Consider the following 19,039-nt stretch of genomic DNA (forward strand, 5'->3'; position numbering starts at 1 on the left):
GATGAAGTACACATGTATTTCCAAAAATAAATTTAACTTGCACAAACTAACCTGATAATAACATCAAGGGTATTCTCTGATCTTCCAACTTATGATAAACTTTAACAGCTATTATGTGATTGGCAATTGTAGCAAAATTTCCAGAAACAGCCAAACAGCCATGTTGGTGTTGAATAAATTTAGATGTTTTATCACCAGTCAATCTGCCTTTTGTACAACTACACTCTGTGAGCCCTGAGTATGCATGTGCAACCCATGGAACACTTTAAACGCATCAAAAGACTCCCCATAGTCGGCTGTGAGAGGGCTGTTCAATCAAGCCACAAATGCAGGCCATCCTTAAATTGGTAAAAATTAATTTAAGAAAATTGTCTTTCCCATAATTTTTTTTATTTTTTATTAATCTTTCACCACAGAACTCTGGTTTTGTGCAAGACGTGAAGAAGCACCATTTCCTTAAATTCAGGAGAAAGCACGTTGTGGATAAACTGAATAGCATGGAATGGCAGAATCATAACTAAAGTAATATCCTGGCTTTTCCCCCTGCGGGGACTAGTGTGAATCATTCTGGACTTTTTGCTCAAGGCGTACCCCAGAACATTGTGGGCGGCGTTGCACTTGTATCCTGATTTTTCTTTTTTTCTTTTGATGGCCAGATGACAAACCATGTAGATTTTCTGACTTGGGGTTTGGCCATGCATTATAAAGGGAACAGGAAGCCCCCCCTCTACAACGTCAGATTGAGCTGCACATTAAGCCCAATGCCTCCACACCTGCGTGCTCCCCCCCCCCCATCCCCCCCCCCGTACACACCACGACCCAAAGGGGGCGGAGTCACAGCACACCTGCACTAATGAGCCGTCGCCCAATGACGACGGGAACGGGAAGCAAACTCGTGCACTATTCCTGTCTCCCTGCACACCTGCTGAAAACGGTGCAGGTGCCAAGCGGTGAAATTCGGCTGCGATGCAGACTCCTAAGGGGCGCGGCAGGCTACGTACAGGATGTACCGAAAGGCTCGTTCTGTCCCACAATGCTACATTAAAACCGAAAGATAAACAGACCTGCAGAAAGCTGTACCAGGTAATGATACCTCTGGATGTTTTATTTGCAAAGGTAAGATATGCAGATAATAGTAATGAATTAAATTCTGTAAGACTATACCTAGGAAATGGACTATCTTGGCATTGGCACACATCAGGGTGGCACCGTCTGGGGCGGGGCGGGTGGTGGTGGTGGTGGTGGGGGGGGGGGGTTTGTCCCACTAACAGCCACAGTTGGGCTGCTGTAGTGGGGGCGGGTTGTCGGTTAGTCTGGCGTTTGGGGTTCCCGTGGTGACGGCGGGGTCAGTCTCTAAACTCTCCGACATCTTGTCGCAGATGATGTCCACCAGTCGCTCGAAGGTCTGCTTCACGTTGACGTTGTCTTTGGCACTCGTCTCGAAGAACTCGAACCCTTTTCAGAAAGAAGAGAGGAGAAGTGTCAAAAGCAAAAGCAACAACAACAACAAAAAAAAACTAGCTTTCCAGCAGGGTAGGAGTTGATTCCATATAATTAAAACCCTGTCAATTTGACTCAATTATTAAATTCATAATTATTAATTTACATTCCGTGCATAATTATGAATTTAAATATCAGCGGATCATTATAGATATGCATTGTTTAATTTCCAAGTTGGACTTCAGTTCATTTCTTGAATTGGGTGAATTGAAATGGAAAGTTCCAGCCTTTCCAAAGACTTTTAATAGCTTCTTCTGTTCAGTAATCATTCCCCCACACAATGCTTGTGTGAATGAACAGCGGAACCAGACCAGTGCTATGAGAATGCATCCTGTTGCTTGATGGGGTCACCCAGAACAATCTGTCAGTTGATTATACCTTGTTATTGTCCGTTTTCAGTATATACCAGTAGGGGTGGCAGTGTGGTATAATGGTTAGGGAACTAGGTTTGTAAACCAAAGGTCTGTGCAAGGTACTCAACCTGAATCTCTTCAGTATATAACCAGCTGTATTCTGTATTTTGTTTCTATGGGGAAAAAAATGTGTGTAAGTCCCTCTGGATAAGAGCATCTGCTGAAGTTCTGTAATGTAAATTAATGCGGCAGTCAGTGGTTAGTGGACCGTATTTAAATAGCACAGGTCAGGTAGGGTGGATGGAATACAGCGCGAGGTGAATAGTCTCAGCACAGTAAGCGTGCAATGCGACACTGCCCGACATTTTCCGTTGCATTGTTTGTGAGCCAGGCCTCCAGGGCGCATCCTGTCATACAGTTTTGACAGGATTGCAAAGAGGGGGTGGGGGGGGTGGAGGAGTATTTTGGGCTCTTTTCAATTCCTGAAGACTGATGGCGTTTGCCGTGCTGATCCAGATTGGGTTGTCAGGAGCGCTGTGTGAAGAGAAGGTGTTAGCCAATTAAATGTGTTCAATTAGCAGCTGTGCTATGCGAGAGAGAGAGAGGGAGAACGTCCCTCTGTACACGCCCTGTGAAAGAGAGACCGTGCCTCTGTACTCTTTGGTTTACACACAGCAAAGCTCTGTAGAGAAGACTGGGGACTCTCACTTATCCCGCTGTACCCCGATAAGCGTGCCCCCATTTCGACACTGCTCATAGGGCTGGCCTGAGCAAACGAGCCACCCGTCCAGGGAGACCCCCACTACCTCAGACTCCTGCCTCATTCTGTATTTTTAAATCTGTTTATGAAGAGACTGTTGGCAAGGTTACACGGAGCGGGATCCACCATTCTGAACAGCTGGTCTGAGGCTGTAAAATTCATCATTGATCTGATCAGTGAGGTTTAGCTCTGTAGTCCTGACTTATGGTTTTCCCTTCTTTATCCTTGTCCATGTTAATCACTCTGGTATGGTTCCTACCACTACAACGTCTTCGGTGGATTCATTAGGGTGTTTTCTCGTCCACGTTCCTTTCAAACGCACAGTACCGTTTGCCGCCACTTCACTTTGTGGTCCTCCAGTCGAGCTGTACAGTCGCTGCCTGTAGAGGGGGCTCTGGTATTAATCTGTCCTGTAGAGGGCGCTGTGTATAAATCTGTCCTGTAGATGGTGGTTTGTGCTCCTCCATTCTGTAGAGGGCACTTTGAGCTAATCTCCCCTGCAGCCTCTGGCTCAGCTGAGCAGGAGTCACTCTTGTGTGATCATGCTTATTATTATTAAATGTGACGAGGTAAAACCCTGAAAATTTAAATCCTTCCCAGTGTGACGTTATGCCCAGTTACCCACTGGCCACAGGATTCTCTACAAACCCCTAGGGTTCAGAACCACACTGTATGGGAGCTTTATCTGGATGCGCCACCCAATGGCACTGTCAGATTCATTTTTAAAAGTCTGAGGCAGGGAATCTATCTGTCTCTGTCTCCGTCTATCTGTCTGAGGCAGAGAATCAATCTGTCTGTATATATCTGTTTAAAAAGTACAGTGAATAATAATCAACATATCAGCAATAAATGGATGGAGTGATACATTTCGCGCAAGAGACTTTTTCATATGTGTGTTGCAGTTATGTTGCTGCAATCGTGCAATTGAACAATTTATGTGACTACATCATAATTTATATGTTCATATGAAATCCAGTTAATCTGGGAGCAAATAATTTGTTCCAAGTTTACTGTCAGAGCTCGTTTGTTAATATTTTTCTCAGACGTAGAGAATTCATGTTGAATATGTCCCTGCTTTTTTTTTTCCCCGAACCGACATGCGTTGGTGTTTATTCACCTCTGACCGTGCTCTGTGCCTGCATACGAATGAGCTGCAGTTTATTTCATTAGCTGCTGTGGCTTCTGACTTGGACTAAGCGCTGAAGGCTGATCGGAGCCGCGATACGTCCGCCCCGCTACACGCTTTTACCCGCGAGGGCTCAGAACGCCCTCAGCTAATTAAGGCCCTGAATTATTAACACGCCAGTAAATAAACACGGATACTGGGCGCTCTCAGATTAGAGCTCATATCTCCTGGCACAGCTCCAGAAAGGCCACAGCACAACAGCGGCCTGCAGAAACGAGATGAATGAGAAGAGAGACGAGAACAGGCGATTCAGGATTGCTTAAAAACTTGCACAATTTAAAATGGAGGGCTGGCACACGGGTGCCGTGTTACTCACAGCCACCAAAAGCAGGTGCGTTATGACCTTGTTTTGGGAAAAAAAAAAACAGTTTTGTCCTAGATGTGTTAAACGATGGCTATATCTGTTACATCAGTCCCATGTCTATGTTAAACCAGTGCCAATGCTGTTTGGTACTGTTGCTGATTCTATAGACTCATCTCTGTACTAAGAGAAGAGATGTAAGGAACATAGTTGCATATCTGATGAGTCTGTACAATCTGCAGAGGGGTTATGGGGGGCGGGGGGGGCGGGGTTCGGGGGCAGAGAGGGGACCCCTCTTTTACTGTGGGACAGGGAGGGGACCCCTCTTATACTGCGGGACAGGGAGGGGACCCCTCTTTTACTGCAAGACATAGAGGGGACCCCCCTTTTACTGCGGGAGGCGGGGACCCCTCTTACTCACCCAGCTGCTCTGCCAAAAGCCGGCCGCTGTCCACAGACACCACTCTCTCCTCCTCCATGTCACACTTATTCCCGGCCAGGATCACCTGCGCATTGTCCCAGGAGTACGTCTTGATCTGGGTCGACCTGGTCAGGCACAGGAACACACACCCAATGTTGACCCAGTGTAATATCTGTATTAAATCAGTCTCATAGCTCTGTTACACCAGTGACATAGATGTGTTAAACCAGTCCCATAGCTGTGTTAAACCAGAGTCATATCTGTGTTACACCGGTGTCATAGCTATGTAAAACCAGTCATATCTGTGTTACACTGGGTGTCATAGCTATGTAAAACCAGTCATATCTGTGTTACACTGGGTGTCATAGCTATGTAAAACCAGTCATATCTGTGGTACACCGGTGTCATAGCTATGTAAAACCAGTCATATCTGTGTTACACTGGGTGTCATAGCTATGTAAAACCAGTCGTATCTGTGTTACCCAGTGCCATATCTGTGTTACACCATTAAACCAGTCCCATATCCCACAAACACCCTCAACATACCAACACTCTCCCACCCTTAACCTACTCACACCCCCGTTTATAGGTCCCATTTAAGGAGGAACGGCCGGTCTCATTTAAGGAGGAAGGGGCAGTTCCTATCGTACCCAGAAGGCACGACGCCAAGGCTGCAGGGGTGTGTGCTGCTGACGCTGGTCTGGGCCAAAGGTGCGCTGTGCTGTGAGCAGGACATCAACACTGCCTGCTCACTCTCACACTGGGGATGTACTGACTGCCTGCTCACTCTCACACTGGGGATGTACTGACTGCCTGCTCACTCTCACACTGGGGATGTACTGACCGCCTGCTCACTCTCACACTGGGGATGTACTGACCGCCTGCTCACTCTCACACTGGGGATGTACTGACCGCCTGCTCACTCTCACACTTGGGATGCACTGACTGCCTGCTCACTCTCACACTGGGGATGTACTGACTGCCTGCTCACTCTCACACTGGGGATGTACTGACCGCCTGCTCACTCTCACACTGGGGATGCACTGACTGCCTGCTCACTCTCACACTGGGGATGTACTGACTGCCTGCTCACTCTCACACTGGGGATGCACTGACTGCCTGCTCACTCTCACACTGGGGATGTACTGACTGCCTGCTCACTCTCACACTGGGGATGTTCTGACAGCCTGCTCACTCTCACACTGGGGATGTACTGACTGCCTGCTCACTCTCACACTGGGGATGTACTGACCGCCTGCTCACTCTCACACTGGGGATGTACTGACTGCCTGCTCACTCTCACACTGGGGATGTACTGACCGCCTGCTCACTCTCACACTGGGGATGTTCTGACAGCCTGCTCACTCTCACACTGGGGATGTACTGACTGCCTGCTCACTCTCACACTGGGGATGTACTGACCGCCTGCTCACTCTCACACTGGGGATGTACTGACTGCCTGCTCACTCTCACACTGGGGATGCACTGACTGCCTGCTCACTCTCACACTGGGGATGTACTGACTGCCTGCTCACTCTCACACTGGGGATGTACTGACTGCCTGCTCACTCTCACACTGGGGATGCACTGACTGCCTGCTCACTCTCACACTGGGGATGTACTGACTGCCTGCTCACTCTCACACTGGGGATGTACTGACTGCCTGCCCACTCTCACACTGGGGATATACTGAGGGAGCCCCAGTGACATCACATTTATTCGGCAGACGGGTTTATCCAAAGCGACATACAGTAAGTGCATAAGTGACCAATAATATAAATAAAAAAATAAATAAACTAAATGCATACAGGGGCTAACAATCTACTAACAATCCAATCAAAGCGGAAACACTAGCACTTGCCAATCGGGAGTTTGAATTGTAATTCCTGAGAATTTTAAAACTGTTAATTAAAATTTATCAATCACAAGTGGTTTAATTTAACCTTTATCTTGCTCAGATGGGAAGTGTGTGCTTTTTTTTTTTTTTTTGAGGTATTGCTCAGATCATGAAATTTCTGAGTCACACTTCAATCAAATAGCTTTTACAGTACGTGTTTTATTGGTATACGCCTGTGTGACTGTACACCATTTAACAGATTTGGCACATCGGAAAAGGAAGTGAATCCAAGTGGCTCCCGCGGGACAACACAGGTACAGACGAGGTGAGCATCAGCGCAGTTAGGGAAACCGTTACCTTGGCAACCGACTAGAATTTATTCAAGCAATTCTTGGGAAAAAAAAAACAGAAGGGTACCAGTGTTGTTCGGGAGAAAACACAGGAGTCTGAGGCAGGGATGAAAGATGCTTTGAACACAATCGCAGAACTGCAGAAAGGAAACGTCTTCAGACCACTGACGACAGATGACTGGCGTTTCCCTGACCAGTCAGGCATCTGATAGCAACAGATGCTTTTTAAATGATTTATTTTCATGAGCAAATTCAAAACTTGCATTAAAATTACTCTTGAATGGAAGACCCACAGACATGGACTGTCATTTGCTTTTGAAAAGAGAATCACCATTTATGGCGTGTTTCGAGGCTGCTTTTTTAAAATTGAGATTACACAGGTGTTGCATGGATAGCTTTTGTTGATGCTGAATGTGCTGATGCTGAATGTTGTTTGCAGCCATTTTGTTGGCATAAACCTCCCATTAACATAACACCCCAAAAACAGCTGGTTCTTCTCTTGGGCCTCTCACCTCATTGTGTTGTTCATAATTATTACAAGACAACAATGGGGACAGTAACATACTGTGGCCAGTGGAAGCATTTCTTTCCCCCAGGTTTTTGTTTCTACCAATTACTCTGGCTCAGTTGGCTAAACAGGTGTCACTCCAATGCTGGTTCACTCATAGTATAGGACCCAGAGTAAAACATTTGACGAGAAATGCAAAAATAAATGTAGCTATAATATCAGATCATATAAATAGTTTAGAACGGAAGTCGGCATGAAGCTCAGAAATGGACACCCCCCTTCCCTACCCTAAATGTAGACAACCAATATCCTAAACTCATCTTTTTCAGATGAATAAACATTTCTAATGTCCTTTTAAAATAAAATTGTGTATATAATTGTATATGTATATAAAAACTGTATATATATATAAAAAATGGTGTATAAAAATGTATATAAATACATATAAAATTGTATAGCAGCATTACCAACACTACACAAGCACTGATTTTCATCATAACAATGAAGGATGGGGTTGTATTACAGTGTTGAGTCTAACTGTAAGCAGATGAAAGGGTTGGCTATTAACTGGGCAGAGCACGGGACTGCGCACATCACATCAGACGTGACCCCGTAAAAGAGAATCTCTGCGCTAATGACTGATTGTAATTACCTGCAGAAGTGATGAAAGGGCTGGGGAAATGCAGCCATTTCTCTACGGCTTTGTCCGCCCGGTTTGTTCACAGTAAACAGTGACTAACTCTGCTTTCGGCAGTAATGAAGTGCCAGTTCACTTTTCGGAGGGTGTTCGGAGAAGCGCTCCTCTCCACTGTAACCCTGATGCCCAGTTCATTCAAAATATTGTGGCGTTTTAGAATGAGCTGAGTGCAAACCTTGCACATTAATGCAATACTTGAATGGAAATATTTTTCCGTGATGTTTCAGGGGAAACTGCGCGCGCACACACACACACACGCACACACACACACACACACACACGTTTTATGTTACATGCATGTCTTCTCCTAAATTAAAACGAATGAACTGTATGTGGATCCGATCTGTGATGTTAGCACAACACACCCCAGTCTGCTCACACTAAAAGTGTTACGGTACATGAAAATGATCACATGACGTAACCACCTCTACACCTCGTTCAACTGTGTACAGCAAGCAGTAATCAATAATAATGACAATACAACTTGTGTCAAAACTGTAGCACTATACAAAGTGAAACATATAGTTCACTTTTACTGTGTTTATTTCTGCTGGATTTTCTTATGCTTCTCACTTTATTGTATAATCTCATAGCTTTCATTTAATTATTCATTTAAATATATAAAATTGAATTTTCTTCTGGCCCACAGGGTGAAGGAGATTGATAAGATTGCTTTACTCTTTTCAGATGAGCAAAAAAAAAAAAAAAACATTTTTTAATCTTTCTTTCCACTGTATTTTAAAGCATATTCCATATCCGTCTCTCTCCAGTCTGGCCTTACACAGTACTGAACACACTGTGCAAACTGTGAATTATTAAGTCACCCTCAGTTTATGAATGAATAAGCAGAAATAAAGATGTTTTTGCAGAAGTGGTTCTATCTGAATAATCGTCCTAATTAGAGCTTCTGAACAAAGAAGAGATGTGCTGCATGGATGGAGTCAGAAAACTGGGACGCCACCAAAGTTAACTTTCCTTTTGCTCATATTTTTAGAATGTTTAAAGTCCCCAAACAAACTGCAGTATATGGGAGGGGTATTTACCTCTTTCTGAGGTAAAGTTGCCAATGGGCTTCAAGCCTGAAATAAATTTAGATTTGCTAACCTCACATTGTTTGTATACAGTGTTCATATGATGCACACTGTTGTCATTTCTGGTAAATGAACTGCAAAGTAAGTCTCACCATATTAGCAGAGATTAGGCTTCCTACTTTATTTACAAGCTTTTTTGAACTGTTCCAAGCAAAAAGGGGGGGGGGGGGGGCATTCCCCACTAAGAGTGAGTCAATGGGCAAAGTACCACGCTAAACTATCATTTGCTTCCAGAGAAGTCTTTTTTTCCCCCACACAAGTGGCTGCTGTTTTGCTTTTGTTGTTGTGGCATCCTGTTTGTTGTGTACCTAAAATGCCACAATGGCAGTTAACAAAGTTTGCCCCCACTGTATTATAAGATAGCTTCTATGGTTATGCCTTATTTAAAAAAAAATGTTTAAATAAATTTGGCAACCAATGTAGGGCTGTGCATATCCACTTCCCTCTCCAATTTGGAATGGCCAATTTGTACCCACAGCCGTGGGAGAGTGTACAGGAGTGACATCCTCAGTTCTCCTCAAAAACAGGTAGTGTCACCAGCTGCTTCTTTTCACACCGCAGGCCACAGCTAAGCTTTCCCAGAGCGGAGTCACAGGAAGACCTTTCATGTGGGGCGTTTGACTGCTATCTACGCGCGCCTGATCGACGAGCAGGCGGTCACTAGTTACCAATGCGCGCGGGACGCTATCCAACTGAACCCTCCCGTTCCCTAGGCATCGCAGTCGCCGAATGCGCGTTGCCCGAGTAATCCATTTTGGCTCAAAATATGTCAGCAGCTCTCAGTCACGGAATTCCATCGGGGTAAAGACCTTATTGTGCAGTTTGGTTGCATTAGTGACAGTGTGATTGACAGAAGCTTCTGCAAAACAGATTCTCAAATGGGCTGGATGTCATGTTCAATGCAAGTGTGGACGTATGAGTGTACTGGAAGCTCTGTCACTTTTTTGAGTGACAGAGCCATTGCATACTGGGCTCCCTTTCCAACCACTCAAGAGTTCTGCAGTGAGACCCACATCACTACTGGGAGATGAGTAGGGTAGCAGGTGCATTTCCCCTGTGAGCGCAAGCCAAAATATAGACTGAATCTAAACATCCAGAGGGGTTTTAAATCTAGGTTGTGAGATGGTTTGACATGAACGGACTAGGTTAGGTCCAATCTGGCTTAGGTTTTCCATAGGTGGCTAGAAAACTTTCACTTTTCAACCAAATCTAGCCGGCTTAAACTGAGGAATGGTACTGTCGAACAGCACGCTGCCAGCTTTTTGGTTTGTGTAAGAACAGCTGAGAGACGTAAGCCACCATGAGAAAATGCAATGGCAGCCATTTTGATACCCTGGAATCCATATCACGGTCCCTGTAGGGGGTAAGAACTGCAGATGAGGGTCACCTTTTCAAATCTGCTGAATAATTTTACATGTAATCTAATCCCATAGGTTTCTGCATTTCTGCATTTTCATTTCCAGCATCTGTTTCCAGGCTTATATTGTAGTCTCCGGTATTATATTGACCAGGGATGATATTACAGTCGATGTGGAACGTGTGGCAGAAAGAGTCGTGTGAGATCCAGAGAATACAGTGCTGCTGAATAAGAGCATTTCTCTTGGTTTGGGGGGTGCGGGGGGGGGGGGGGGGGGAGGGGGTGGCAGTAATGCCTCCTCAGGCTGTACGCTGCTGGTGTTGCCCACGCTGTGGCGTTTCATTTTGATTTCATTAAATATTTATGAATTTCCAAGCTCCGAGCACAGAGGCTGGAGACATGAGCAAAAAGATCCATCCAAATGGCTTAAAATGGAGATCGCAGCTACACAAACAAAATCTGGCCAAAGCCTTGCTTTGTTGCGTACTCTGCTGTGCACCAGACAATCGCTTTTCCAGAACCAGTTACCTGTTTGTAAAAAGGCTGTATTACGTGTAGCTGTGGTTAGGTTCCTCTCTTCCAAATCTGGGGGTAGATGGGGACATCTACCCTATATTCCCCTATTCGCAAAAAAAAAAAAAAAAACTTTACTCTCCATCTTCCCTTCCCCATGACTAGTGATAAAGGATTACCTATCACTAGGATGTCTTGACCCCACCATTGCGGTTCTCATTAATCACTAATTGGAATGTTGAATTATAATTTATCTAATTAAGCTTTATTTATACAGCGTGGGTTTACTGAGCACGCATACTCGTCTGCAGCAACGACCTGTTAACACTTCTCCCAAGTAGCCTAACCTGCATGTTTTGGACTGTGGGAGGAAATCGGAAGGGAACCCACCCGGGCATGTGGAGAACATGCTAACTCCACACAGAAAGGCCCCAGCTGGAATTCAAACCCAAAACCTTCTTACTATGAGGCGACACTGCTATCCACTGCACCACCGTGATGCCCATTAATCATTTTCTTCGCTTATTGCTCTGGGAATACCTAAAATGTGAAAAATGTAAATGGTTTGTTCAGAAATTATCTGCTAACATTCGTCATTTGCATATTGAATAATATGCAATGCATAGACTGCTGAGCGCATTAAAGGTGTGGCCTCACACTCCAGTCCTGGAGGGCTGCAGTGTTAACAGGTTTAACTCCAGTCCTGGAATCTGCAGGTTTAACTCCAGTCCTGGAGGGCCGCAGTGTCTGCAGGTTTAACTCCAGTCCTGGAGGGCCGCAGTATCTGCAGGTTTAACTCCAGTCATGGAGGGCCGCAGTGTCTGCAGGTTTAACTCCAGTCCTGGAGGGCCGCAGTGTCTGCAGGTTTAACTCCAGTCCTGGAGGGCTGCAGTGTCTGCTGGTTTAACTCCAGTCCTGGAGGGCCGCAGTGTCTGCTGGTTTAACTCCAGTCCTGGAGGGCCGCAGTGTCTGCAGGTTTAACTCCAGTCCTGGAGGGCCGCAGTGTCTGCAGGTTTAACTCCAGTCCTGGAGGGCCGCAGTGTCTGCAGGTTTAACTCCAGTCCTGGAGGGCCGCAGTGTCTGCAGGTTTAACTCCAGTCCTGGAGGGCCGCAGTGTCTGCAGGTTTAACTCCAGTCCTGGAGGGCAGCTGTATCTGCAGTTTTTTATGGTTTACTTTTAAATCAGCAGCTGATTTATGGCTTGGAAACAAAGTATGCAGACTTGAGCCAATAACTGAATTAAATGAAGCACTTAGGCACTGAAACGCATTGGAAGCCTCCAGATGCTGCGATCCTTCAGCATTCAAGTTGGAGATTTGGCTCCGCTATGCCAGAGTATAAACCCACAACCAAACTCTGCATACTCTACCATACTCTAACCAGGGCACTACAAGAGAGCTGAGAATCACACAACCACAAACGCCTTACATTACATTACAAGCATTTATCCAGAGTGACTTACGCAACTTTTTACATAGAATTTACATTGCATCCATTTATACAGCTGGATATATACTGAAGCAATGCGGGTTTAGTACCTTGCTCAAGGGTACAACAGCAGTGCCCTGCCCAGGAATCGAACCTGTGACCTTTGAGGCTACAAGACCAGCGACTTATCCATTATACCGCACTGCCTCCCCCACGCAGCTTCACTGTCACAACATATGATCCCCATACAATTCTTTAGCATAGCGATGTTGTGCGGCTATATTGTACAGTGCCCTGTGAACACTGTGTATGTTTCAGCATATGTCAGGCTCATTCAAAAACGAAATATTATTAACTGAATTCCATGTAGCTCGCCAAAAGGAAAGCAGAGGACAAAATCACTTCACTTTAAACATTTTTATAGCAAACTGAAAATATTAGAGTGGGTTATCAAAAAGTCATGTTGCCCCAACCCTGAAATATCTGCCTGCAAGTTGAAGCTGAATTGATATGATTATAAGTGAGAGGCCCGGTTGGACAGATGGACCCTGTTTCTGTGGTGTACTGACTCTTGAGCTGGGGTTCCAGAAAGGCCCAGTGTGGGTGCACACACCTTTCTACTAATTCTACTAATCAATCACTAGAGTCATTGCTAAGCATCTTGATTAGTAGAATCAGGATCAGGTGTGTGCACCCACACTGGCCCTTTCTGGATAAGACTGGGGACCCCAGCTCTAAAACATGAAAAGCACCTAATTAAGAAAAATTAACAGCTTGATAAAATTCTGGGATTGAAATGAAAACCAGCATACACAGGGGTCCCCCAGGACCGAGTTTGAGAACCACTGGTTCAGGCAGTTTGCCCACACACATTGCATTCAGGCAGTTTGCACACACACACTGTGTTCAGGCAGTTTGCACACACACTGTGTTCAGGCAGTTTGCACACACACACACGAGTTTCTCTTGGTTATTTGTAAACTCAGGGGCCAGATCCGTTCTGTTCAGCACTCTAACATGACATCATTACATTACATTACATTCATTTGGCAGACGCTTTTATCCAAAGCGACGTACAAAAAAGTGCATTTCATGATCGTAGACAACTGTTGAACACGGGTTCAGTAAGGTACAATTACTTATTTTGTACAGCTATTTCTAGCCGAGAACAATGAACACTATTCTGGTCTAACATCTGCAAAGCCAACTAGGCAGAAGAATAAGCTACAGTATTAGGACAAATACAAATTACCAAGAAGTGCAGGGATGGGGCAACATGTAACAAGTGACAGGAAAAAGGTTTTTTTTTTATTATTATTATTTTTTTTATACAGCGTGGTGGTGGTTAGTCTAGGTACATCACACACAGGTACCCTGAGTCAAGGTAGGGCATGACGGAGTTCTGAATTATGTAAGCTGATATAAAGCACACTGCTCAGATGGGGATCAGGTCTAAGAGCACAGCTGTCTGCTGGTCTCTAACAAGAGCTGTGATGGACATTGGCTCACGTCCCCTGGAGACAGGAAATGGCGGATATGAAACCGACCGGATATTTCAACCAGTAAATAGAATTCTGTGCAATACAGTTTTAGACCTTACCAATAAGTTCAGTATAACTCAATGTGGAGATCAATATCTACGACAAAGATAAACTGTGCAGTTCCATCTAAAGATCTGTTTGACATCATTATTTTTCCTTGCTGTCTTTCAGTATAGAGCTGACCCATGGCCGGGGTCTGTAAGAGGAATGGCTTAAAGTTTAATTGTATAACATCCAGTAAAGCAGCATCCCTTGCACTGGAAAACCCAAATCCTTTATTATATTAATCCAAAGAAAATGATGCTTTGGCCTTGACCGGATAACTTCTGACAACCAAAATGTTTTGGCTTAATATAATGAGGCTTCTGCCCGGCAATCTGGCACAGACAAGGCAGAAGCTGGCCGTGGGGGAACCTCCCCACCTCCTGGGGGGTTTCCACATGTCTAACTTGCGTTGGGATGAGGTGCGTTGTGTTCGGACACCCCCAGGGTGACAATGTCATGTCTGGTAAGCGTAATTGATGGGAGAAATTTACCTGTAGTTTGTAATAAATTTGTGTGTCAGTGACTCCCTGGTCTGATGTTAGAACTGCTCCCCCAGTTGCAACAGCTCCTGGCCTCCTTGTCCACGATTACGCTTCCAGCTGTGCATGTTTGTCTGGTTTTGACAAATTCTGCAACTGGCAACCCTAGCTACCCTGGCACGTGCTACCCCCCTCCCCCTTGTTATACAGCGCACTGAGGGGTGCACGACGTGCGGTCCGGGGGGGAGAGGGGTGGGCTTGACGGGGGAAAGAGACTCACCAGTCCTGGACCGCCCCAAAGGACTCCTCGTTGGTGATGTCATACATGAGGATGAAGCCCATGGCGCCGCGGTAGTACGCTGTGGTGATGGTCCTGTAGCGCTCCTGACCAGCCGTGTCCTGCGTATGCAAAAAAATATATTTAATAAACATAAACACACCTGAGCCAAATACATTCAGAATACATTTTAGGCAGGTAGCCAGATGCTGGTACAGTACCTACAGCCCACCGCCACATGACACTCTACATGCCGTCTATTTATTCAGCTGGATATGTACTGAAGCAACAAGAGCACAATGGGAAGGTTTTTAAAGGAGCAGTGTTTTCGCATGTCTTTTGTTCTTTTTGTTTTTTTTGGCGCACTGGGCACCACAAAAATATGGGTCCCTTGAGTTCCATTGTATCAGGGTGAGCTGCAGCAGATACCTAGGAAACATCTAGTAAGCTATCACCTTACAAATATATATAGCCACGATATGTACCCCCTCTTTGTTATCCCTGTGCATTATTTGATGCAAAAACGTTACTGAATTGAATTAAACCGGGGGTGTCCAGTCTTCGTCTGAAAAGGGCTGGTGTGGGTCCAGGTTTTTGTTTTAGTCCGACACTAAGACCTGATTCTATTTATCAATGTCTTGATTGAAGACCATGATTAGTTAATCAGTTGATTCGGGTATCGTAGTACTTAGCTAAAACAAAAACCTGCACCCACACCAGCCCTTTTCAGATGAAGACTGGACACCCCTGAATTAAACCAAGTTAGAGATGCCAGTTAGCTAGCTTGCTTGTTAACTGGGGTTTTGTGATTGGCATCAAAGCTAGACAGCCAGGAAATAATTGCCCTCTAATTAAAAAGTGATTTAGAAACTGATATAACTGAGACATTGCTATGAGCTAGCTGGCTAGCGGTTCATAGACATGCAAAACGGATTTAAAAGGAGACTTCTCTTTGCAGTGGCATTACTACGAGCTAGCTGGCTAGGTGAGCGGGTGGCTGGAGTTTCTGAATTCGTGATAGAGGCTGCCGACGTGCGATTGGCTGAAGCGTGGTGGGGTGGCGGCGGTGGTGTGGGTGGAAGGCGTGCGAGTCTACCATCAAGGGAAAAAAATGGCACCAATGAGCGAGCCACCATATCAGACGTGTGTGCAAAACACATTTTAAAAGGGGACAACTGGTGCACACATCACATTTCCTGCAAAATATAGTAATATTTTTTCCCATTTTGAAACTTGCTGCCAAAGCATTGTTCAGACAGTTGTTCAGCAAAATCAGAATGGGCAGAATTTCATTCCTGAGAACATAAACAGTTTTTCAGCAAAAAAAAAACCTATTTAATTTCCTTGGTCTCCATCTAATCCACATCCACCTGTGTCTCCCTCTGGCACAGTGATTGGATGCCTTTCCTAACGGCCACTATGGGCATTAGGCAGAACAGATTATACTGCTGCTGTATTATGCTTTCTAAAAAAACCCAAACGCAGAGAGCGAAACCCCAGACAGAACCTAAAGAAACAGAACCCTATCATTTCATAATTTAAATCTGCTTCTGCCTCCCGGAGTGAAATGACCCATGACCAAGTGGCAGAGTTTCATTCCCACCGTAAGGCCGCAATGGACTGTTCTCCTTATCAGAAAGCGCCACTGCGCCACAAATTCACTCGCACGAACAAACACACAAACAAACACACAAACACACGAACAAACACACACACAAACACACACACACACAAACACGCCCCAGAGAAACCCTCAAGCAGAGGCGGAGTCACAGGGCAGAGTAGAGCCTCGCGAAACACATGACCGTTTCGTTGAGTGGGGGGGGGGGGGGGGGGGGTCCTTTATGGCCGATGAGCTCGTGTTTACTGGCTGCACCACAGCCAGTGGGGTGGGGGGACCTCAATTACTTTAAGCAGAAGGTCTGATAAGGTCTGCAGGTGCAGCTCGGGTGTGCAAATAGACCCCAGGGCCATATAAACCTGATGGCATCGTCCAGGCCCATTGTCTCCACTGCATACTGGCTCTATCAGCTGCTTCCTCAATCAATCAATCAATCAACCAACCATTATTTCATCCCCAGAAACCACAGAGGATGAATCTTCATTTACACTGGTGTCCAATTACAGAGATTGAAACACAAAGACAAAATTGAAAGATAAATATTAAAACGGTGTGGTAAATAAGTCTTTACAATTTTAAAACATGAAATGCAAAAAGAATTGCAAGTTAGTAAGTGCAACCGAAATAAAAATCATTAAAAATTAAAGCAGAAATTAAAAACAGTTACACTCAGACTTAAAAACAATTTATTAAATCAGTATGATAAATAAGCCTTTAAAAATGTTTTTTAACATTTAGAATTGCAGAGTTGCAAGTTAGTAAGTGCAACAGAAATTAAATTAGAAATTAAAAATTAAAAATCATTAAAAATTAAAACAGAAATTAAAAATGGTTACACTCAAGACTTTAAAAAAACTAATATTAAATCAGTGTGATAAATACATAAGATAATGAGATAAGATAAAACATTTAGTGTAAAAACAATGGCAAATCTTTCTTCTTCAGTTTGAAAGCTGACACAGCTGAGCACAGGGCAGCTGCTCCTTTACAGCTGGTCCCTGAAGGGTAGTAAACAGGAGGAGACCCCTCGGATGGGGTGGGGAGTGCACTTTTGCATAAATATAAGAGAGGCAGTTTAAAATATATATTATATATATGGCAGTGGTGGTCAAAATTATTGGCACCCAAGCATTTTTCATCGTTTTACAAAAAATTACGCAAGTTACGCCTGAGGAGTTTTCATCTTCCAGTCTTCATTGGCTTTATTTCAAGCTATAGCAAAAGGGGGAAAGAAAACATACTGAAACCTAAATTTAGTGTTCTTACATTATATATAAGCACAAACTTTTATCACCTTAAAATGAGGAAAAATGTAGTAATGAAATGCTAATTTTCCTGATCTCTTTATTATCTTTGGATATCTAATTTTCCCAGACTGGCTGTCATGTGTGCTTATGTACAGTGGAAAGCCCTCTCACTGAGCACCCTGTTGTCCAGTCAAATATCTTTAAAACTATAAGATGTCCTGCTTTGCCAAGCTTGAAAAGGGGGTTATTTTTATTATTATTATTATTATTATTATTATTTTAATGCATGTGCAATACTGAAAATACTGAACTAATGTTTGTCCTGGTTTTCTATTTTCAAAATATGGCCATCCTAAGAATCTAAGAATTCATTGTACACTCATGCATTTGTCTCCTTGATTACTACATTTCCCAGATGTCCACACCTACTCCCGTGTATTTAGGGGTGTGTGATGTAATTAATTCCAGTTAACTGGGGTCTCACAGATGACTGCCCATTCAGAGCACAGAATAATATAAGTGTGTCTTTAATCAGTATGTCAGTCAAGGCCTTAAAACCTCTCCACAAAATCACACTTATGTAGCACCATACCGGGGGGCTCAAATATGACCTTAATTTACGGTGCTTCAGTGCAATAGGTGGGTAGTGCCAGCTCTGACATGACTGTACATCAAGGCTCGTGTTGTACTCCCATTCCAGCTCTCTGTGTGGTTAAACTAATGCAAAAAGGCTCCTTGAGTGACTGCTGATAATCCAAAATGGACACCATCAGAACACCTCCCCTTCAAATCTTTTTCTTTTCCAAAGCCGCCCTTTGCAATGACAGGTTCTTTATGAAGGTTTTAGCAGATGCCACCACAAAACACTGTTACTACTCATTTATGTCTCCAAGATGGCTGCACGTTTTCAAGCTTTGTCTTATACAAAATGGGGGGGTGTTTGGGGCTGAACAGAACCAGAACACATCCTCTGAACATGGAAAGGCTAAGAGCAGGCCTAAGCCAAAGATAAACCATCCGGGCGCATGACAGCCCTGCCTGATTCAGAATTCCCTCTCATGTCGTTATTATAAAGATCGCCTCACCTGGTGTAACGGGTGTAGATCAGAGGACTGCTCAAAGGTAAGATTACCCAAGGTAGCGTTGCGTGGACTCAAAGAGGAAATGGGACTGAACCGAACACCTGGTGGTAGAACGTTATTGTGTGCCTCATACTGGATATACTATAACGCTCCGCACTCAGCCCCCAGTACCCTGTGGTTGGTTCGCGGTAATGAAAGGCGCTCTGGGTAATGCTCCACACTCAGCCCCCTGTGCTCTCAGGTTTGTTCGCGGTAATGAAGGCCTCTCTGGGTAATGCTCTGCGATTGGCCCCCTGGTGGCCAGTCTGCTCTCCTGCGCCTGCATCTGGCCCAGGTCCAGGGCTTCAGCTGCAGATTAGCGGACGGCGGTATTGATTCTTGCCTCCTGTGGCCAGACCCTTTATCCTTTCATTGGCCCATAAATTAGGGCCAGAGAGTGTATTAG

At 44.7% G+C, this 19,039-nt stretch overlaps 1 protein-coding gene across 4 annotated transcripts in view; it reads right to left on the reverse strand.

The window, feature by feature from the left end:
• Positions 1-376: 376 nt before the first annotated feature.
• LOC118213463 (ras-related protein Rab-3C) overlaps positions 377-19,039 on the reverse strand; it is a 38,783-nt gene continuing 20,120 nt past the window's right edge. For all 4 annotated transcript variants that reach the window (XM_035392467.1, XM_035392466.1, XM_035392465.1 and 1 more), the window contains exons 3-5: positions 14,648-14,766; positions 4,522-4,646; positions 377-1,455 (exon numbers count right to left, since the gene is read on the reverse strand). In XM_035392467.1, the coding sequence (XP_035248358.1) occupies positions 1,265-1,455; positions 4,522-4,646; positions 14,648-14,766 (435 nt within the window). In that variant the 3' untranslated portion in view covers positions 377-1,264. The remainder of the gene's footprint in view (positions 1,456-4,521; positions 4,647-14,647; positions 14,767-19,039) is intronic.

The sequence above is a fragment of the Anguilla anguilla genome, chromosome 14 (genome assembly GCF_013347855.1).
Source record: "Anguilla anguilla isolate fAngAng1 chromosome 14, fAngAng1.pri, whole genome shotgun sequence".
Classification (NCBI taxonomy): domain Eukaryota; kingdom Metazoa; phylum Chordata; class Actinopteri; order Anguilliformes; family Anguillidae; genus Anguilla; species Anguilla anguilla.